General features: G+C 54.9%; 2 protein-coding genes across 2 annotated transcripts; one reads left to right on the top strand and one right to left on the bottom strand.

Moving 5' to 3' along the window:
* Window positions 1-994: 994 nt before the first annotated feature.
* On the bottom strand, window positions 995-7,376 carry CUNH20orf96 (chromosome unknown C20orf96 homolog). Its single transcript, XM_040981259.1, has 9 exons — window positions 7,370-7,376; window positions 6,272-6,387; window positions 5,256-5,414; window positions 4,329-4,428; window positions 3,505-3,662; window positions 3,305-3,406; window positions 3,068-3,154; window positions 2,233-2,351; window positions 995-1,073 (listed from the first exon to the last, which is right to left on the bottom strand). Exons 1-9 carry the CDS (start codon window positions 7,374-7,376, stop codon window positions 1,016-1,018), a joined length of 906 nt encoding a protein of 301 aa, XP_040837193.1. The 3' UTR covers window positions 995-1,015.
* Window positions 7,377-15,894: 8,518 nt separating this feature from the next.
* On the top strand, window positions 15,895-18,589 carry ZCCHC3 (zinc finger CCHC-type containing 3). Its single transcript, XM_040981683.1, has one exon. It carries the CDS (start codon window positions 15,961-15,963, stop codon window positions 17,188-17,190), a length of 1,230 nt encoding a protein of 409 aa, XP_040837617.1. The 5' UTR covers window positions 15,895-15,960; the 3' UTR covers window positions 17,191-18,589.
* The last annotated feature ends 3,770 nt before the right edge of the window (window positions 18,590-22,359 follow it).

Genomic DNA, 22,359 nt, shown 5'->3' on the forward strand with positions numbered 1-22,359 from the left:
GAGGTGCAGCGCAGCATGGGACCCAGTCTAGGAATGCGCGTCCTCTGAGCCATCAGCCGAGGGAGGAGAGGGGTTGGGACCGGCAGTAGAAGGGCCCTGCTGCAGGCCAAGGGCAGCCACGGCTGAGTGAACAAGGAACTCTGGAGCCAGCGCAGCCCCTCAGAGGGTGTCCCAGTACAGCCAAGCCATCTGGGCCTTCGAAACCTGGCCGTGAAGCAGCCATCGGGCAGTGGGTACACAGCCCTCACATACCTGAGGCAGTCCTTGAGGAGGCTGACTGCTGCCCAGGGCATCTTTGAGGCCTTGCTGAGATGGCAGAGGGGTCTGGGCGGGGCATCTCAAAGGCTACTATGCAAAAGTGTGCAGTGGGGAGGGGTCCACCCTGTGCCTTGGTCTGTGTGAGTCCGTGACCGCAACCTCGTGCATTTTTCTGGATGGCCAGACACCACCAGCAGGGAAGGCCAAGCAAGTGCCTGGGTATGTCCATGTCAGCAGGTCTGCCCTCCAGCCTGGCACAGGCCTCCACAGAGTGGAGAGCACACCGGGTTGTGTGGATGGCTGGCGCAGGCCCAGGCTCTGGAGAGGCCTGGAGCCCGATATGGTGAGCCCAGCGGCTTGATCCCTTATCTTTGGATCAAGTCTATTACCATGACATCCTCAGAGTCCACGCCCAGCAAGTGCAAATCCAACTTTATTAGTAGAAGGGAATGGCAAGTCGCACTGATAATTTTCCCCACTCGCCCAGCCCAGCAGCAGTGCTAAAGGAAGAGGATGTGGGGAGGGGGAGAGAGAGACAGAGAGAGAGAGACAGGGACAGAGAGAACACGGCGGGTAGGGCAGGACTGAGGGAGGGAGGGAAAGAAGAGCGAACTGCACGGCCCAGGGTCTGAATGAAGAACCAGCTGGGCTGGGAGCGAAACAACTCAAGACTCCACAGACCAGGCGGCCAGCAGGGGGGGAGGGGAGCAGGGAGAGGAGCAGGGAGGGCTGGGGTGGTGCGGGGCGAGGCTGAGGTCTAGAACGGCAGCTCCTCCACGGGGATGTTGATGATGATGTCCATGTCTGGGGTACACCTGGCAGCAAACAGCAATCAGGTGTGGGGGTGTCAGAGTTAGGGGTGAGCACAGGCTCGGGGCAGCCCTGCTCTGTAGAACATGCTCAGAACTTCCTGGGGAGCCCATCCCAAAACGCAGCCTGTGCCCGGGAAGCCCCTCTGCACACACTCACACACATGCACACCCACGCACACAAATAACCGAAATGTTGAACTGGACAAGGACGGGAATGCTGGCACAGCATGCTAAGCTGCAGTTTGCAGCAGCGACATCCTAGCTAGGCGCACCAGGCAGGGTCCTGGCTCTCCTCTTCCGATTCAGCGCCCTGCGGATGCCCCAGCACACCAGACTCTGTAAGCTCAGCTGGAAGGCTCAGCCGCACCCCGCCCAGCCAGCCCGGGGAGTTCGGGACAATGGGTCCCTGCTGTCGAGGGAGCCAGCATCACCAGCTACATCTGCTTGTCCTTCCTCATCCTGTGCCAGTCAACGTGTGCCCGTGCTCCAGACCCTGAGTGGAATGCCACACTGCCAGGGAACCCATCCCTGCCTGTCCTAGGACCTGTTCTCCTGGGCCTCTGTTCCCGCCACCACCTCCCCGCAACCCCACCACCCACAGCACCACCCGGACTTTGTGCTGGGTCCCTCCAAGGCGCCCCAGGGGCCTGGGTCAGTCACTCACACAGGGCCTGGCCCTGTGGATGGTCAATGCAACAGTATCTTTCCCTTGAAGGAAAAGGAGAAGGGACAGATGGGACGGGTGGGGGGAGGGGGCGGGGATGAATAGCAGACCCCAGTGCTGCGATGGTGCCTGGTATCTTGGGAGAACCCACTGTGGGGCCTCCTCTAAGGGAGGGAAGGCGGGGAGACCTGCTGTGCATCTTCTGGGCCACTCGCTGCTTCAGCCGTCCGTGCCCTCAACTCTCCATCTGCAACCCAAACGCGAGGGGGCTGCACCTGCGCGGCTGGCATGTGGAATCTAGAAACTTGGAGTGCCTTTACCCAGCATTTCTGACTCAACCTGCTGTGTACAGGAGGGAAGCCCAGAAACAGGACCCAGAGCAGAAACCAGTGGCAAGCCAGGCCTCCTCACACACACACCCCCACACACACCCAGCTCCAAGCTCTTCCTTCCCAGAGCCCGGAGCACCCACAGCGACAGCAGGAGCAGGTCACCTACTTGGGTCTCCGGAGCAGAATGTCCTCAAATACGATCTCCCGGGGGTTCCACATCTCGGCCTGCAACGCCCTCACCTCGGTCCTCAGAGCAGGTATCTGTCTCTTGAACTCTGCGATAAACTGAGACAGAGGATGGCTGGAAGGTGAGAAGCCCAGAGAATAAGACGACCCAGAGAGGGGACAATGCTGTGGCAGAGCAGATAAAGCTGCCGCCTGCAGTGTCAGCATGCCATAAGGACACGAGTTCAAGTTCCGGTTGCTCCTCTTCCCATCCAACTCCCTGATAACGTGCCTGGGAAAGTCGCAGAAGACGGCCCAAGTAATTGGGCCCCTGGAACCCACACAGAAGACCCAAAAAAAGTTCCTGGCTTCGGCCTGGCCCAGTTCAGCCCTGCCCTGGCTATTGTAGTCATCTGGGAAGAGACACAGTGCATGGAATCTCTCTAATTCTGCCTTTAAAAAAAGAAAAAAGACATCTAGGAGAATAGAATAGACTTGTTCACAGGATAGACCCGGCTTCCAAGACAGGGCAGCAACAGCAAGGGGCACTCGCAGTGAGGGCACACAAGAGGGTCAGGCCAGGAGAAGCACCAGGTCAGGGCAGAGTGCGTGGAGGCAAAAGGCAGGGCTGCTAACAGGTCCCAGGCAAGGGGCTGTTGGCCAGCATTCACCTTGGCCCCAGCTGGGTGCTGAATGACGCGAGTGGGTGGGGAGTCACCCCAAGCCACCCCAGGCCTCCACCCACAGCCCCTAGTGATGCCCCACACACACTCCCCCTGGACACACACACACACACACTCCACAGCTCCCTCCCACGGGAACGGCAGCCACCTCACCTCTTGGAACCTGCTGGAGCACTTCTGCATGAACCTGTTCTCCAGCATCTTCCGCAACAGCTCCTCTTCGTGGGGACGTTGGGTTTTCTGCAGAGCAAAGGAGCCATCTGGTGCCCGGAGTGACCCAGGAGGCAGGAGGCAGGGTAGAGAAGACAGCGGGGTGGGGTGGCGGGGAGGACAGAGAGACAGGGGACAGACCCTCCACCCCTCCACGCAGCCTGCCACTTAACCACTCACCGCCACCAGCAACCTCAGAGACCTTTGGTGCTTCTCTCGGATCTTGGCCCACACAGAGGTCAGGATCTGCCTGCGCATCTTGCTGAAGTCATTCAACTCGTCCTAGGGGAAGGCCACAGGGCTGTCGGCACGGCCTGTGGCTAGTTGGGAGTGGGATGGACTGCAGGGGCAGGCGGAGGTCAGAGCAGGGGCGCCCCTACCTGCTGGCGTTCCTTGGCTTGCTGCACCTGGCGCCCGAGGGCGGCGATCTGCACCAGCTTGACGGGATACTCGTGGTCCGTGTATGTGCTCAGGAAGTGCACCTGGTCTTGGATCTTCCAGTTTTGTGCATCCAGATGTCGCACCTGCTGCTCCAGGCCTGGAAGAGGGGGAGGGAGGACAGAAACAGGATCTGCCCTCAGGATTTTCCCCCAAGGAGAGTCCCGGAGTGACCAAGTTATCCTCAACGGCCTGGGGTCCATCCCACTTGAGGCTGGGAGTGGTGACCCCTGCAGGAGGCCAGGCAACACTGTGAAGGGAAGTAAACAGGGAGTAAGATCCCTCTGGCCAGTGGCTGGCCCTTGCCGGGACCCGGAGCCCTCCCCTCCACACACACTCCTGGGGGAGGGAGACCAGCCTGAGGGGGCAGTGCCAGCTCCCAGGACTTGCCCACAGCAGGACTAACTTGGCGTCAGTACACCCCCTTCCCTGATCAGGACCCCCAGAATCAGAGGCCGCCTGTTTCCCCTGCCCCACCCCACCCAGGAGGATCTGATCCACTTGGTGAAGAAACCACAAGTCAAGGGGGCAGGACAGAACCAGGAGACCCAGCCTTGGTCCAGCCACAAGAATGAGAGCCAGGCTGGAGCTCCCCTCCGCCAGCTGCTTCACCTCTCTTAGCCTCTGTTTCCTTGTCTGTAAAATGGGAGAGAATGAGAGTGTACCCTGTCCAGGGCCCGCTGAGTGCTGAGTGAGCCATTAGCTCTGCCCAGAGCAGAGAGGACGGGCCTGAGGCCTTGGCTGGGGAGAGGGGTGGGATTCTCACAGCTGATCTTTTGCTTTTCCTGGTCTTGCCATTCCTGAAACTCAGCCTTGAGCTGCTGCAGCCTCCTCTGGTTGGAGTACTCCAGGATGTTGACAACGCCCTGCAGGATGGTAGGCACAGCTCACCCTAGTCTTGCTGCCTCCCTGGCCCAGCAACCAGCCCAGAGAGCTGAGGTCCAGTGGGACTGTCCCCTCTCTTACTGTTTCCCCTCCCCAGCTAACAGCTTTGTCACACACCCAACACACAGGCTCAACCCAGGAGCCAGGCCCTACTAGCCACACTCATTTAAATGTCACCATGGTGCACAGGTGTCACCGAAGAGCTCTCGGAGCCACGCCCTCTCTCGTCTTCAGGCACCTTTCCTCCACCTGGAACCTTCCCAGACTCTGCCAGGTAAGACCTGCTCTATGGGTTCCTGGCCAGGTAGCCCTTTCCCCAAGCAGCCTTCATGATTCTCCATGTTTGAGTCACAGGCGCACACACACACAGAGCTTCCAGTCTGTAGTCCCACCACAACCAGCATCTGTCTCACTGACAGCTGCTTTCTAGCGACCATTAGGAGATGCTTGGGATGAACACCTCAAGTGTAAACAGACCCTGGCCAGGCTCAGTCCCTCCCTGCTGGGCAGCCTGTGTCACTGAGCCCCATTTGCTGGCCCTGGGTGCCAGGAGACCCCTCTGCCCTCTGCACCCATTGACCGAAAGGCGCCAGCGGGGCGTGGTGCAAAGAGCAGGGATCGCGTTTCCCAACATCTTGGGTTCCAATCTCGCATGTGCCCCTGGCCAGCCGGCTCGGGCCTCTCTGGGCCTATTCGCGCGGGGAAGGGGGACTCCGGGGTGTGTCCCAAGCTGGGACAGCTGTGAATCGGCGGTGCGCCGGCCGCGAGTGAGCAGCAGGGGGCGCCCGAGCGCCGGGCTGGGCCTCACCGCGAGCGTGTCCTGCTGATGCAGCATCTCCCGCACACTCAGCGCCGTGCTGTCCTCCATGTCCTGGATGGTCCTCATCAGCTCCTCATTCAGCTTGGACAGGAAGTGCTCCTGGTTGCTGAGCTCCTGCAGTGCGGCCCGTCGGTTCCTGAGCATCGTCTGCGTGTGGAGGGAGGAGGAGGCGGTCGGACCGGGGTCAGGTCGAGTTTGGCCAAGGCCTCAGGGGACGCCGCAGGACGCCTGCCCCATGCAGGCCTCCTCCGGAAGTGGCAATTCCCCATTGTCTGCTGGTGGCCGGTAGCTGGGTAAATAAAGCAAAGATGCATGCACCTCATATATCAAATGGTCCTTTCGGATCAGTGAGAACTAGAAGTAGCAACAGGCACCCCTGCTAAGAGGGACGGTGGCAGTCTGAGGTGCAGACCTTGACAGTGGCTGTGCAGGTGGCACACGCTGTCAGCTCCTGCTCCTGGCGGGCAGACTCTACCTGCTGACAGGTGAAGCTGCAGGAAGCTCAGAAAGATTGAAGGGCACATCCAGAGTCACACAGCCACCAAGTGCTGGCGCTGGAATTGGAAGGTGGCACTTCTGAGTCCCAGCATCTGTCTGTCTGCTACACTGGAATTTTGTGTAAGCTTAGAACTAACTGCAGGGTGTGGCTGAGCCCTGCAGTGAGTTAAGACCTGGATGTTAAGTGGAGAGACAGAGAGATTTTCCACATGTGAACAGATATGCAAAGCCTGGCTATAAGCCTTGCACTGAGGCGTTCCATTTGGGCAGCAGGTTCATTCCCTGGAAATTTCAGGCCGTCAGGATGCTCCTTGAGAGGCAAGATAAAACAAGATTCTGATTCTTCTGCCAATGCTTCATTCAACCGGCTCTGGCCCCAGCGCTGTGCAACCCAGCTCTAAGCCGAGATGACAGGCAGAGGCGCCAGCTGCTGGGAGAACGCAATGGGTCCTGTGGCAGAACCACCCACCCGGACCCTGGGCCCCATGGAAAGATGCCACACGCACCCTAGTCAGCCGGATTTGGGCCTGGGTCTTCCTTCCATCTGTGGTCTCCCTGGCAAATGGGTCCGAGTGGGTCCTTGGCTGGCGTGTTGGCGCCACAGTGGGCTTGCGATGTGACACTGAGGACAGATGGGAAAGAACAGGGAGAGGTGAGGGCACCGGGAAGGCTGTGCCCAGAGGGGGCTCCGGTCCCCAGCCCAGTGCAGTCACAGCCTTAGGACATGACACCAGAGAATGGAACAGGCTGGTGGGCCCTGGGCTGAGGGCAGGGCGAGCCCAGGGGGGACGCAGTGATGATGGGAACATACGAAGGAGGCGACCGAGCACAGGGGCATCCAGAGAGACAGGCGTTTGATGCAGTGCCACCCAGGATCCTCATAGGAGGTTCCTAGGTTCGAGTCCTGGCTAAGCATCTGATTTCAGTTTCCCACTAATGCACACCCTGAGAAATGGGAAGTCACCCCCTCCATCCACAGGGAAGACCCAGACGGAGCTGCAGGCACCTGGCTTCAGCCTGGCCCAGCCCTGGTTGTTGCAGGCATTTAGGGAGTCAGTCAGTGGATGGGGGAATCCTTATTACCATTCCAATAAAAATAAATAAATCTTTTTCTTTTAAAAAGTGTTTTAGAAAGATAACCATTTAAGGCATTATTATTCATCTGTGTAAATTACTGAAGCTTTTTTTTTTTTGTGAAAGGCAGATATACAGAGAGAAAGAGACACACAGAGAGATCCTCCATCCGGTGGATCATCGGGCAAGTGGCCACAACGGCCGGAGCTGAGCTGATCTGAAGCCAGGAGCTTCTTTCGGGTCCCCCACTCGGGTGCAAGGTCCCAAGGCTTTGGGCCATCCTCCTCTGCCTTCTCAGGCTACAAGCAAAGAGTTGGATTAGATCAGAAATGCAGTAGCCAGGACATAAACCAACACCTACCTATATGGGATCCTGATGCTTGAGGCGAGAGGATTAGCGAATTGAGCCCAAACATTGGGCCCAAACTTTTAAGAGAATACAAGACTCCCCACATTTGGGAAGTTTCTTTCTTAGATATAAAAAACTGTATCAGGGCCCAGCACAGTAGCCTAGTGACTAGAGACCTCACCTTCCATCTCCGGGATCCTATATGTGCATCAATTCATATACCGGCGGCTCCACTTCCCATCCAGCTCCCTGCTTGTGGCCTGGGGAAGCAGTGAAGGATGGCCCAAAGCCTTGGGACCCTGTACTCATGTGAGAGACCCAGAAGAAGACGCAGGCTCCTGGCTTTGGATCAGCTCAGCTCCAGCCATTGTGGCCACTTGGGGAGTGAATCAACAGACAGAAGATCTTCCTCTCTGTCTCTCCTCCTCTCTGCATATCTAACTTTCCAATAAAATTTTTTAAAAATAGATCTTAAAAAAAAAAAATAGTGTTGTGCCCGGAAGTGTGGCCTAGCGGCTAAAGTCCTCGCTTTGAATGCACAGGGATCCCATATGGGTGCTGGGTCTAATCCTGGCAGCTCCACTTCCCATCCAGCTCCCTGCTTGTGGCCTGGGAAAGCAGTCAAGGATGGCCCAAAGCTTTGGGACCCTGCACCCATGTGGGATGCCCAGAAGTTCCTGGATCCTGGCTTTGGATCAGCATAGCATCGGCCGTTGCGCTCACTTGGGGAGTGAATTATCGGACGGAAGATCTTCTCTGTCTTTCATCCTCTCTGTATATCTGACTTTCCAATAAAAATAAGTAAATCTTTAAAAAAAAATAGTGTTGCTCTCATGGGAGTAGCCCTGTTGTGTAATTAAGTTTTTATTTTAGCCCAAGTCCAGAGACACGGACAGAGAGGCTGTGTGTGCCGTTCACTCCATTTCCCCAAGGCACCACAGCTGATGGACAGTGCAGTGTCACAGCCAGGGTGCTGGCAAGAGGTGCAGCGCCCCCACGGCCGTCCTGCCTCCTGCTCCCTCCCCCACCTTCAGTCCCCCTCCCCCCAGCACCTGTCACTGTGCTCCACTTCTCCATCATTTTGTCACTCCCGGAAGTAGAATCAGATCACTGTTCACAGCGCAGCATTCTCCAGAGACGCACCCAGTGTGCCAACAGCGCTCGCGTATTGGGTGCTGGGTGGCATTCCACAGTGGGGTGCACCAGGGTTTCTTTGCTTTTTTTTTTTTAAGATTTGAGATGTTGCTGTCACAGGCAGTAGCTTACCTACCGGACAACACCGACACCTTTGATTTGTGTAAGTTGTGGGACTTTAATCAAGATTTGCTTTTGGGGTCGGTACTGTGGCCATCCACCTGCAACCCCAACACCCCATGGGGTGCTGGTTGGAGTCCTGGCTGCTCCACTTCTGCTTCAGCTCCTTGCTAAGGCATCTGGGAAAGAAACAAGGGGTGGCCCAAGGACTTGGACTGCTGCACCAATGTGGGAGACCCTGAAGAAGCTCTGGGCTGCAGTAGCCATTTGGGGAGTATGAGTGAACCAGTGAGTGGAAGATCTCTCCCTCTCTGTAAGTCTGCCTTTCAAATAAATAAATATTTTTTTAAAAAAAGTTAGAACCTGGGCACAGCAGCCTTGTGGCTAAAGTCCTCGCCTTGCACACATGGGGATCCCATATGGGCGCCATTTTATGTCCTGGCAGCCCTGCTTCCCATCCAGTTCCGCTTTTGGCCTGGGGAAGCAGTCCAGGATGGCCCAAAGCCTTGGGATCCTGAACTGATATGGGAGACCCGGAAGAAGCTCCTAGCTCCTGGCTTCGGATAGGCGCAGCATTGGCCGTTGCGGCCATTTGGGGAGTGAATCAATGGATGCAAGATCTTCCTCTCTGTCTCTCCTCTTCTCTGTATATCTGACTTTCCAATAAAAATAAATAAATCTTTCTTTTTTTAAATCAGCCAGGCTTGTTTGTATGGCTTTGCTCCCTTTTCTTGCTGGGTAGCACAGAGGGTGAGGTGGCGTGCTAATCTTCCATTCTCAGCCTCTGTGCTTCTCCAGGTCCTTGCTGGCGATTTGGCTCACAAGGCTGGGTGAGCATCTCCCAGTCCCCAACCGGCAGGTAGTACTGGTGCAACTGGGCAGTGAGCTCAATCTCCACTTTCGCTCAGCGGTAATGAGCCTGAGACTGTGTAAGGAGAATCTGTCCCCCTGCCCGCACCTGCACTGGTCCTGCCAGCAGCTGTCAGAGGTCACCCCTGCCCCAAGGAGCTGAGCAGAGGGGTCCCCCAAGGAGCTGAGTACAGGCCTCCCCCCAAGGAGCTGAGCAGAGGTTTCCCCCCAGGGGAGCTAAACTCCAACCTCTACCAGGCAGAACAAATGGTGAGAAGTGGAGCTGCTCTGCCATTCAGTCCTTGCACCCCGCACCATCTTCTACCCGGGGCCTCCAGGGATGTAATGACATGCGCACCTTGTGTGTACACGTTCTAGAATCCGTGAGGTACACTCCCAAACACTAAAGGAGTGCTACACAGCACGTGTTAGGAAAGGGGCCTGTTGAAGAATGTTCCAGCCCTTCCAATTCCTCATAGCACCAGGACCGAGGTGGAGAGAGACATGGATTCCAAAGCGATGAATAGGGAGGTCAAGATTTGAACCTGTGTCCACCTGAGCCGCGGTCTCCAAATGCCCTGGAAAGCATGACCACCACAACACAGCCGAGACCATCCTGTGAATTCACCCAACCACATGTCCACTTCCTGGAGCCACAGCAGGCAATCATGGGACAGAGTTACAGCCCCTGCAACCTGAACAGAAGTCACTGCCCATGAGGTCACCCAGGTCCCTGTTCTCTCTCCACGCCCCTTCTCCAGCAGAAGATGGGCATTAGGACACAGCGGGAGCCAGAGGCCAAAGGGGCTGATTCCCGAAGGACCCTGGACAGGTGCCCCACCCCCAGGCCCAGAAATGACCCTGGACAGAAGCGGGAGGTGCACCGATGCTCAAATCTGGAAGTCGCTAGTTACCCTAACCTCACAGCAACAGTGACACCGGGGCCCCTGACCCCCACACCAACCCCCAAAGGCTTCTGCCCACCTGGCTGGAACTTGGTGAAAGTCTTGATTTTGCTTTTATTGTGGCCACCGCTGCCAGCTTGTGGTTGGAGTGGAGGCAGAAGAGGGGGCTTGGTTTTCTTCTTTGACCACTGTAACAGAACATGACCCATCCATCACCAAGCAAGGAGTTCCAATCCAAGTCCCACCTTTCAGAGACATCTGGGACCTCTACCAACCGACACCCTTCCTGAGCCTCGGTTTTCTCACCTCTGAGGTGGATTTAATCATAAACTCTAGTCCTGAAGACTTGCGAAAGAATTCCAACACATGACATTTGCAAAACACGTTGTAGGCGCTCCACAAACTGTGAGGTTTGGGGGTTGTTTTGTTTTGCTTTGCTTTTTAGTATAGCTAGAAATTACTGATCGCATCTAGGCAACAAAGTGCCAAGCGTTATGAGAAGCAGAAGGAACGGAAAAGACCCAGTCCCCACCCTTGGGAAACCAGAGACCGGCCCTTGGGACCAGTCCCACGCTTGGGAAACCAGAAAGTAACACAGCAGCACCATTTACTCCTACACTCTGACGAAGCTGCAGGAAAATGCTAACGAGGCTCGCATCCCACTGCAAATTGGAATTGCGGAGGAGCTGTCACAACAACCACCGCGGGCGGGAGAGCAGGTGCCTGCGGGGGTCAGCAAGCCCCTTCTTCCCAACCCTCCAGCACTCACCAGAACCTGCAATTTGCGGGAGGTGGAGTGCGTCTCAGAGTGGCTGGGTCTGCAAAGAATCGGGAAGAGAAAGAACTTCCATCATCGCCAGCCTCTGCTACTGCGAGAAGCAACTTTGAGACCCGCGTGGAGTCTGGAATAGGAAATGGCCATTTAGGCGGCCCGGCATCCCGACCCGAGCGGGAAAGGGCGAGTGGGCGGGGCTCTGGGCTGTGGGCGGGGCCAGGACGGGGCAGTGGAAAGGCTAGCGGAGAGGACCACGCATGCGCCCCGCCACCCTGCAAGGCGCCTTTCACTCACTTCTGGATGCTGTTCGCCATTAGGGAAGATGGAAGAAGAGGCGTCAGTCCGGGAGGCCCTGAGCTCCTGGAGTTCCTACCGGCTTCTCCACAAGAAGAAGGATCTCGGCGTGGATCTCGTAATAAACGGGCCACTCTAAAAGTTCCCAATTCGACACACTACTGGCCTCGCGTCTCGGTCTCCAAGGAAACGCGATCCAAGGACACTACGGATGGCCTGGAGGGACTGACCTCTCCAGGCAAAGCATGCTGCACACTTGCTGTCTTTGCAACCTTGTTTTCAAATACCCCTCAATTTGATCTGCCTGTTATCCTAAAAAGTCACATATTTCTCCGCCACTTGCTTGTCCACTCCCTGGTGGCTTTACTCAACCTTTCAGTAGGAAAATCATTGTGGGTTCCCAGGACAATGATTCAACAACTGAATCCTCACCTTGCAGGCCTGGGATCCCATGTCAGCTCCAGTTGTGTCCCGGCTGCGCCGCTTCTGTCCTAGCTCCCATTGCAGCCATTTGGGGAGTGAACCAGCAGACGGAAGCTCTTTCTGTCTCTTCTCTCTGTAAAACTGACTTTCCAATAAAAATAAATAACTTGTGCCCAGCGCGATAGCCTAGCAGCTAAAGTCCTCACATTGACCGCGCCGGTTCTAATCCCAGCAGCCCTGCTTCCCATCTAGCTCCATGCTTGTGGCCTGGGAAAGCAGCAGAAAATGGCCCAAAGCCTTGGGACCCTGCACCTGCGTGGGAGACCCAGAAGAAGCTTCTGGCTCCTGGCTTTGGATTGGATCAGTTCTATTCCAGCCGATCTTGTGTGTCTCCTTCTCTCAGTTAAGGCCCCGTGGGGAGTGCCCAGGCTCGGTCTTGGCTCCAGACCATGGGAGGCAGCAGGTGACCTTATGTGAGACCTGGATGAAGTTCCTGATTCTCAGCTTTAGCCTAACTTAGTGTCCTCCTTCTCTCCCCACTCTGTCTCCTGTGCACAGTCTCAGTCTTTGGATCTCCCTCCCTTCATCTTTCCTTCTTTCATTTTCTGTTTCAGGAAAACAGAAGAAACTAGTGCAAGTCCCAAAAATTCCACCAATAAGAACTTGGACTGAGGTGCAGGTGGATGCAGCCAAGTTCAAGTCCATGTAATGCATCAGGAAGTATCCTCAAGGGAAGTGGCATGTCTTTCCCCTCCATCCCTCCTTCCACCTGCTAGAATGGGAGGGGATGGCACAAGCTCAGTATCCATTTGGACCGTGAAATGTTGAACACACAGGATAGAGCAAACAGAAGAATCCTGGTTCCTAACACGCAGAAGTCACAATCTCAGCTCTGAGCTACCGACCTCCAGACTGACTTTGTTAAAGAATGGTTGATTGGTTTGCTTGAAAGGCAGTGTGGCCAGAGAGACAGGCACAAAAACAGAGATCCTTCCACTTGCTGGGTCACTCCCTACATGGCTACAACAGTCAGAGCTAGGGCCAGGCAAAAGCAGGAGCCAAGAGCTCTATCCTGGGTCTCCCAAGTGCGTGTCTGGGGACAGCCATTGTGGCCATTTGGGGAGTGTAATGAACCAGCAGATGAAGACACCTTTTTCTGCCTTTCAAAACAAGTAAGTAAGTAAGTGTTTTTAAAAACTCAACTGCATTCCCTCTGAAACACCAACAAGGATTGACACAACAGTCAAGTCATCATTTGGGGCAACCCCAACCCTGAATCCCACAGGGGAGTGCCCTGTTCTTGTCCCATCTATTCCATTGCCCTCCCACACATGCCCTGACAGGCAGCAAAGATGCACTTAACTCACCCTTGGCCGTGGCAGGTGTTTGGGGAGTGAGCTAACATGACTACGATCTCTCTTCCACATTACAAATGCATTTTGAAACTATATCTGCATCAAGATATTTTTTTAAAGCTTTTTAAAAGAAGACCTGTCGCTTTAAAATAAAATGAAAATCAATGTGTTTTGTTTTTTTTTTTTTTACATTTACAATCACTACACTTATAATACAACCAAGCCATGTGGTTTTCTTGGAATAAGTCACCAAAATTATGCAAGACCTTTACAAATACAACTCTATACCAACTTTATTGAAATTCACAAGACCCAAATAAATGAGAAAGTAGGATCATAGATGGGAAGACTTTGCTTTACCAGGTGGTCATACAAATGCCATGCAATTCCAATTCCAATCCTATAAAATAGTTTCTGGAACCCAGCGTGATAGCCTAGTAGCTAAAGTCCTCCCCTTGCAAGCGCCAGGATCCTATATGGGTACTGGCTCGGATCCCAGTTGCCCCAGTTCCCATCCAACTCCCTGCTTATGGCCTGAGAAAGCAGTTGAGGACGGCCCAAGACCTTGGGACCCTGCACCTGCGTGGGAGACCAGGAAGAAGCTTCTGGCTTTGAATCAGCTCAGCTCCAGCCATTGTGGCTGCTTGGGGAATAAACCAGTAGAAGGAAGATCTTCCTCTCTGTGTCTCCTCTCTGTAAGTTTGCCTAATAAAAATAAATAACATTTTAAAAATAGTTTCTGGTAAATCAGTAGTCTTAAACTTTGCTTGAAGGATCCCAACAAAGAGGAGACACTGATCAGGGAAGGTTTCCCATTAGAGGCGGGGAGCATATCCAAGAACTGTCAAAGCACTGAGTCTGGCTCTGCGAAGGCAACAGCAGCAAGGACTCAAAATTGAGTACATGGCAGGTGAATTTTTAAGACAATAGTCTTGTGAGACCCAGCAATGACGTTATAAATACACATCCCATGGGTCTCTGCACAAAAACACAACCCTCATGCCTGCAGAGAAAATCGAGTGGTTTCCTCTTAGAAAGCAGCAGCTCAGGGGGCCCGGCACCGTGGCCTAGCAGCTGAAGTCCTCGCCTTGCATGCACCAGGATCCCATAGGGGCACAAATTCCAATCCCTGCAGACCCACTTCCCATCCAGCTCCCTGCTTGTGGCCTGGGAAAGCAGTTGAGTACAGCCCTAAACCTTGGGACCCTAAACCCATGTGGAAGACCAGAAAGAAGTTCCTGGCTCCTGGCTTCACACCGGCACAGCTTCAGCTGTTATGGCTGGCTGCTTAGGGAGTGAATCAAAGGACAGACCTGGGCCCAGCGTGGTGGCGCAAGTGGTTAAAGGTCCTCACCTTGCACGCCCGGGATCCCATATGGGCGCCGGTTCTAATCCAGGCAGCCCCGCTTCCCTTCCAGCTCCCTGCCTGTGGCCTGGGAAAGCAGTCGAGGACGGCCCAAAGCTTTGGGACCCTGCACCCGCGTGGGAGACCTGGAGGAAGAGGCTCCTGGCTTCGGATTGGCATAACATCGGCCGTTGCGCTCACTTGGGGAGTGAATCATCGGACGGAAGATCTTCCTCTCTGTCTCTCCTCTCTGTATATCCGCCTTTCCAATGAAAAAATAACAAAAATAAATCTTTAAAAAAAAAAAGGACAGACCTTCCTCTGTCTCTCCTCCTCTCTGTATATCTGACTTTCCAATTAAAATAAAGTATATTTTTTTAAATGCCATCCTTCCTCGCTGATGCTGTGTTTCAATGCGCTGTTCTTCCACCTTCAAGTGCCATTACAGATGTTAGATCTGTAATTTTTAAAAATTGTTTATTTTTAAAAATTTACTTATTATTATTTACGATACAGTTCCATAGGCCCTGGGATTTCCCTTATCCCAATCCCCCCCTCACTGAGCTCCCCTATATCATTACTATAGTATAGTTCTTCATACACAGTCATATGTCCATTATTGTGGGCATGGACAATGTAATTTTCTTTAAAGATTCTAAAAATCGTCATTGGAAAGCCAGATGTACAGAAAGGAGACATATCGGCCGCAACGGCTGGAGCTGAGCCCTCCAAAGCCAGAAACCAGGAGCTTCTTCCAGGTCATCCACGCGGCTACAGGTCCCAAGGCTTTGGGCCGTGCTCCACTGCTTTCCCAGGCCAGAGGCTGGAAGCTGGGTGGGAAATGAAGCATCAGTACCCATATAGGATCCCCGCCGCGTGGAAAGCAAGGATTTAACCACTGTGCCATTGCGCAGGCCTGATATCTGTAATTGTGCCTTTCAAATAAATCAATCTAATTTGTGTTTTAACTACTAAAAAACTTAATTCGAAAAAGTTAAAAGTAGAAATGTTCGTTGCAGTACTTTTCTAACTACGCTTGAAAATATCCTTAACCCATCGCTGCACGCGGCACGCTGCGAGGGAAGCGGGAACCCAATCTCGTTGCTTTTTAAACAGAGAAAGGCAGAGAAAACAAAATGGGTGAGACTCGCCGCCAACTCGCGTCCAACTGCATCCCGCCCTCGGGCCGTGAGGGCGTGAGTACCGCCGCCTCGAGGGCCGGTTGCGAAATCCCAAATCCTCGAGAGCGAGGCCCGACGCTGCCAAGTCGGCGCAGGGGGAGAAGGGACGCGGCCGAGCGCCTCCGACGGCCCGGGGAGAGGAGCTGGGGATGCGGCGGGCGCGGCGCCCACCCCGCCCGGCACCTTCCAACGCGCTCGGGGCGGCGCTGACCCCGCCGCGCCGCGAGGAAATACCTTTCGGGGGGCGGGGAGAAAAGCGTCCGATTTTTTTTTAAAAAGCAGAGAAAAAAAAAAAAAGCCCCAACCCCCCGTCAGCTCTGGGCGGGCGGGCGCGCGCGATGGGCGCCTTTCGGCTGCGGGAGTGAGTGGAGGATGCTGGGAAGGAGGTAACATGGCCACCGGCGGCGGCGGCGGCAGCGCGGAAGAGGAGAGGAAGCGGGCAAGGCCCCAGCTCCTGCCTCTGGCGCGGCCAGCGGCGGCCCGAGGTGAGGAGGCCGACGGCGGCCGCGAGAAGCTGGGCTGGGCCCAGGTGGTGAAGAACCTGGCCGAGAAAAAAGGCGAGTTCCGCGAGTCTCGGCCGCCGCGGCGGGAGGAAGAAGGCGGCGCGTGCGGCGCGGGTGGCGGGCTCAGCGCCCCCGCAGGCCTGGCGGTACCGAGCCTCGGCGACTTCCCTCCGGCCGGCCGCGGCGACCCGAAAGGCCACCGGAGAGACCCCTCCGGAGAGGGGGTAGACCCCCGCAAGAAAAAAGCGGGCGCCGCCGAGGCGGGCAGGAGGAAGAAAGCCGAGACGGCGGCGATGATGGCGACCCCGGCGAGGCTCGGCGCGGCCGAGGACGACGCGGAGCCATCGGTCCAGGAGGAACAGGCGGCGGCGGCTGGGGGCCCGGGCAAGGGTCGCTTTCTGGTGCGTATCTGTTTCCAGGGAGACGAAGGCGCCTGCCCGACCCGGGACTTTGTGGTGGGCGCGCTCATCCTGCGTTCCATCGGCATGGACCCGAGCGACATCTTCGCGGTCATTCAGATCCCGGGCAGCCGCGAGTTCGACGTGAGTTTCCGCTCGGCGGAGAAGCTGGCCCTGTTCCTCCGCGTGTACGAGGAGAAGCGCGAGCAGGAGGACTGCTGGGAGAACTTTGTGGTGCTGGGGCGGAGCAAGTCCAGCCTGAAGACGCTCTTCATCCTCTTCCGGAACGAGACGGTGGACGTGGAGGACATCGTGACCTGGCTCAAGCGCCACTGCGACGTGCTGGCCGTGCCCGTGAAAGTGACCGATAGGTTTGGGATCTGGACCGGGGAGTACAAATGCGAGATCGAGCTGCGCCAGGGGGAGGGCGGTGTTAGGCACCTGCCGGGGGCTTTCTTCCTTGGGGCTGAGCGGGGTTACAGCTGGTACAAGGGGCAGCCCAAGACGTGCTTTAAATGTGGTTCCCGGACCCACATGAGCGGCAACTGCACGCAAGACAGGTGCTTCAGGTGTGGGGAGGAAGGGCACCTGAGCCCTTACTGCCGAAAGGGCATCGTATGCAACCTCTGTGGGAAGCGGGGACACGCGTTTGCCCAGTGTCCCAAAGCAGTTCACAATTCGGTGGCTGCAGCGCAGCTCACCGGCGTGGCCGGACATTGAACGCCCGCCTGTCGGTCCGTCCGCCCGCCCGCCCGCCCTCGTGAACACTAAAGCCAGCTTACCCCACCCCCTTAAGTGCCAAAACCCTTTTTTCAAACCGTTTTTTATCATTTTTGAAGGAGATATTTTAAAAACCTACGAGAGACATCTCTATGCCTTCTTAACACCGAGTTTGCTGCATTTGCGGAGCTGTTGAGTTGGTGACTTCCGTCAGCAGCAGCCACTACGGAAAGTTGGAGGAGCGTGCAGACACGGTTGTCCCCTCCCTCGTTTTTTTTTAAACTCTATTTTCGTTTTTGTATCTCGGGTTTCCTTTATTATTTTTTATTATTTTTATTATTATTAATTTTTTTTTTTTGGTACCAAACTGCCCAGGCCTTGTCTTCTCCCCCGATTGTTTTCAACCCTTGTGCTGCCAGGCCCCGCACTAGGTTAGGGAGCCCAGCACGTGGTAGGCACTCCATCAGTGTTTGTTGAATTGAAAACAGTCAGTGTGTCTGCCTTGCGCAGCTCCCTCCCCCATCCCCCTATCACTTGCTGCTTCCGTGGTCTGAGAATCTGTGAAATCAGTGTTGTTAGAAGTGTATATTCTCTGAATCAATAAGCTCTGAATGGTGGCCAAGGGCCTCTCTAATGGCATAAGAAATGGGTGGACTTGGGACAGCTCTGTGCGTGGCTCCAAAGCCGGTGTTTCATAGGATTCTGTGGCCTGAGCCTTGGTCCAGAACACAGTAGTCCCCTGGGAAGGTAGCCAGCGCTGGCTCGAAGTCACACAGCTGTCTATTGCCCGAGTGAGCCTCTAGTGGAGTTCCCTGCCCCCAAGCCCGGTGCTCATCCCACTACCTCTCACACTTCACAACAATTTCCTCAACCTTTGTGGGCCCAACAGGCTCATCTCTCCAGAATGTGCCCGGAGTTGCTGAGAAGTCATCCGGAAGGGGCTTTGCACTGCCTGGGTGTAGGTGATATCCAGGGCTCACGGCTTGCTTCCCAAGGTACCACCTGTGGATTCAAGTATGGCTGGGACCCTTGGAGGCCTCCCCCTTTCCCGCTCATTTCATTGCCATCTGTGAGAAATGGGGGTGCCCTGCCCTGCCCAGGTCCACTCGTGCACCCTGAGCGGCAGCTCCACAGCGACCTCTGACCTCCTGCCTCCGGACACAGGCCGCTTTCCCCCAGAATTATGAGTGGACAGTTCACACTGAACCGTTCTTGGGAAACAGGCCAGAGGGCATGGTCAACTAAGTGTTAATTAAGTTCAAGTAGAAAAGGCAGTACACTGCTTTTTAATTTTTGTTTATCCTTTGCTACATGTTTTGCTATTTTCTCGTGGCTTAGAATGTAAAATCAATGGTTGAAAGTTTTGTTCTGAATAAATATTTATCTTTTGTATTGCTGACACGTTGCATGCAGTGTTTCCTTACCATGCTGGCGCAGTCACACAGTGGGCCAGTTGAGTTCATGGCACTTCCCTGCAGGCAGCACTCCACACCTACTGCAGCAGGCCAGGCCTTTAGGGCCCCTACCCAGCCCCCAGCATTCCCGTGGGCAGCCAAGGTTGATCCTGGCTGGCCTGCCTAACTGCCTACAGGCAAGTTAGAAACCAGACCTGAGAGTGGCATTCTAGGGGCCATAAACAGGAGACAAATTGTTCTTGAGTTTAGGAAAACATCTTTTCCTGATAGGAGGGACTTTTAGGCCTTCCTGACCCCTCAGGGCTAGAGCTCCAGGCGGGAATAAAGCTCCCAAGGTTCTTGATTTCCCTGGCAGGGCCTGAAGCCATTGCCAGAGCTCCTGGAAAAAGCCTGCTCTAACCCCTCCTGGCTGCTCCCCCTCCCCCAGCTGCCAGACACTTGGCCTCGTGCAGTCTGCGCCCTCCCCCCATCCCTCCTTCCTTCCCTCGGGGCCGGAGAAAGGCAGGCTGCCTTCTCCTGCCCCCCCCACCCCTTCCGCCAAGCTGGCCCCAAGCAGGGGAGCCTGTCTCCGCCCCTCCCCACCACTCTCCTGCAGGGAGAGAAGGAAGAGGCTGCCTCCAGGCCCATCCCCCGCCTCAGAGCCTCCCTTCTGGCCCCCAGCTGCCGCAGAACAGACCTACCCCTGCTTCCTCTCCTGGTCCAGCAGCTCCCAAGGTACAAAAGCACGCTGTTGCTGGGCCTGGAGGCGGAGGATACCCGATTGGCAGAGGCGCAGACCACTTCAGCTGAGCGCCATTAGAGTGAGGCACAGTGGCTGCCGTGAAAAAAAGTTTGCTTTTTTTTTTTTTTTTTTTTGAGAAGCGAGGTCACTCAAGATGGCCGAAGAGGCCCGGGTCTGGGCCAGGCTGGAGCCAGGAGCAGGGAACTCCATGGAGGGGTCTCCCACGTGGGTGGCAGGAGTGCCAGCCTCCAGGTGTAACCATGGGTCCCAGGCAGTGTGCTTGGATAAGTACCAGTACAGTTATCTTTGTAATAACAAAATTCATATCAACCCCCTCAAAAAAATTTCCACTTAAATAGAAATTGTCTGAAATTCTGAAAGATTTCTTTTTTTAAAAGATTGCTTTTTTTTTAAGATTTATTTTTATTATTTTTTTAATTGGAAAGGCGGATATACAGAGAGGAGAGACAGAGAGGAAGATCTTCCGTCCAATGATTCACTCCCCAAGTGAGCGCAACAGCCGATGCTATGCTGATCTGAAGCCAGGACCCTCTTCTGGGTCTCCCACGTGGGTGCAGGGTCCCAAAGCTTTGGGCCGTCCTCGACTGCTTTCCCGGGCCACAAGCAGGGAGCTGGAAGGGAAGCGGGGCTGCCGGGATAGAACTGGCGCCCATATGGGATCCCGGGTGTGCAAGACGAGGACCTTAACCACTACGCCACCATGCCGGACCCAAGATTTCTTGAAAAAGAACATGACTTGGCACAAGTGTAAGCGCCAGGAGGAGCTGCGGACATATTGGAGCACAGAGTGTTTGTGGGGTCAGGGGAAGGACAAGAAAACACCCAACTTAAAAGCCACATTGAGAATGGTGCTGGCATTCAGCCTGGCCTTTGGGGTGCAGCGTCCCACACCCCAGCTCCCTGCAAACCCTGGAGGCAGCAGAAGGTGGCCCCAGCGCTTGAGCCCCCAGCTCCAGCTCAGCCTGGTCCAGGCCCAGCTGTTGGGGACATTTGGTGAGTGAACCAGTGGATGGAAGACCATCAGCCTTTCAAAAGAAGTCCCTGAGACTCAAGTTAGAAAGTGACATAAATAGCAATGAAGGTTTTGATAAGGCAGTGAAAGAAACCACTGCTACACAGTGGAACCCCTGCTTTAAAAACAAAAATTCAGGGCCCTGCACGGTAGCCTACTGCCTGAACTCCTCACCTTGCATGTGCCAGCATTCCATATGGGTGCTGGTTCTTGTCCCAGCTACTCCACTTCCCATCCAGCTCCCCGTTTGTGATCTGGGAGAGCAGTGGAGATGACCCAAGACCTTGGGACTCTGCATTCAAGAGTGGGAAACCCAAAAGAAGCTCCTGGCTCCTGGTTCCTGGCTTCAGATCAATTCAGTTCCAACCTTTGCAGCCAGTTGGGAAGTAAACCAGTGGATGGAAGATCTTTCTGTATCTCCTCCTCTCTATATATCTGCCTTTCCAATAAATAAATAAATCTTTTAAAAATAATAAAATAAATCTTAAGAAAAAAAAGATGTGGAGCTGTGTTTGACCCACTGAGAGCAGAGTGAGTGGCCAGCACCATGTCCAGGATCCCAGCAGCTGCAACTGGATAGACAAGGAGGTCTTTCCCAGAAATGCAGAGTGGAAGAGAAAACCCACGTTTGGGGCCTGGGTCTTAAGTTAATTCTGAAGGTGTCAGGTTAAAGATCTCCAAGGGAGATGTCCAAGCAGAGTTTGCACCAGGCATTTGGGTACACAGGAGAGTTCTAGGCTGGAGAAATAGAGGGGCCAGAGTTGTGGTGCAACAAGTTAGAGTTTCGGACACCGGAATCGCATATCCTAGTGTTAGTGCAAACCCCAGCTACTGCACTTCTGCTCCAGCTCCCTGCTAATGTGCCTGGGAAAGCAGTGTAAGAAGGCCCATGTGCTTGGGCCCCTGCACCCAAGTAGGAAACCTGGGTAGAGCTCCTGGCTCCTGGCTTCTCCCTGCTCCAGCCCTGGCTGCTGTAGCTACTTGGGGGTAAAGTAGGATGAATTAACAGACGATCTCTCTCTCCCCCATTTTCTCTCTTTCCCTATCATTCTTTCAAATAAAAAAAAATGTTTTTAGGGGAGCAAAGGGGACAACCCTAGCTGGGCTGAGGTTCCCACCAAGAGGCATATGGCCTGGAAGGGGAGCTGCGTTCTGATCTGGAAGCAGTTGTAGTCTCCCTTGGCACAAGTGTGGACTGGGATTGGATGCACCAAACCGGGCCGGACCCCGACTCCCCCTGGTGTTCTGGAGGACCAGGGCAGATGTGGGATGGACCAGGCAGGGTCTCAAACCCCTACTGAGCCATGTGTGAGCCATATGTGGGTATAGACAAACCATGGCTGGGCTGGAACATCCAACAGCAAGAACCAGATTGGGTGGAAGGCCAGTCAGGAAAAGCCACAGTTCCTGTTATTACAGGAGGTGGACTGAGTAGGGTTGGCTCATGGACCCACTGGTAAGCGTGAAACCTGGCATTGGGAGAGGTTCTGATGGAGGAGCCTGGGCAACTCCTCTGGCAGGACACAGACCTGGCAGGTAAACGCAAGAAACATGATAGGAAACAGCCCAGAAAAGGCCATGGAAACCTACCCACTGGCATACAATTGGCTGACGTGGGGGCAAGACCAGGCTGAATCTGTCCACATTATCCACTGGCAAATCCAGGCACCAGTGTGGGTCGACCTAGGGTTGGTCGCAACAAAGACTAGTGCACATTATGGAATGCCGAGGTGAGGTTGCCTGTACCGGAAGGGACCGCAGCGCCCTACCAGCCTGAGAACAAGAAAGGAAGTGGGCAGAGCCGGCAGGGGAATAAGGGAGGGTTCCTTTGCAGGACAGCTACTTCCGCAGGAGAGCATGGGCTGGGATGGGGGCAGACCAGACTAGGCAGAGCTACCACACCTGTGCGCCTCATGCGGACCAGATCAGGGAAAAGCCGGGCTGGGCGGATTATTCCTACTGGTGCAAGCAAAATTAAAGTGGGCAAGGGTTGTTTGGGC

This window comes from Ochotona curzoniae, unplaced genomic scaffold (assembly GCF_017591425.1).
Source record: "Ochotona curzoniae isolate NIBS_2020 unplaced genomic scaffold, NIBS_Ocur_1.0 contig_3520, whole genome shotgun sequence".
In the NCBI taxonomy this organism is placed as follows: Eukaryota; Metazoa; Chordata; class Mammalia; order Lagomorpha; family Ochotonidae; genus Ochotona; species Ochotona curzoniae.

Excerpts from the sequence above, each read along its gene's own strand:
- ZCCHC3 (XM_040981683.1), top strand. The coding sequence starts at position 15,961 with ATGGCCACCGGCGGCGGCGGCGGCAGCGCGGAAGAGGAGAGGAAGCGG.
- CUNH20orf96 (XM_040981259.1), bottom strand. Across the intron at positions 5,415-6,271 it reads CCCAAATCCGGCTGACTAGG|ACGATGCTCAGGAACCGACG; the intron begins GTGCGTGTGGCA and ends CTCCACACGCAG. Across the intron at positions 1,074-2,232 it reads ATTCTGCTCCGGAGACCCAA|GTGTACCCCAGACATGGACA; the intron begins GTAGGTGACCTG and ends GTTTGCTGCCAG.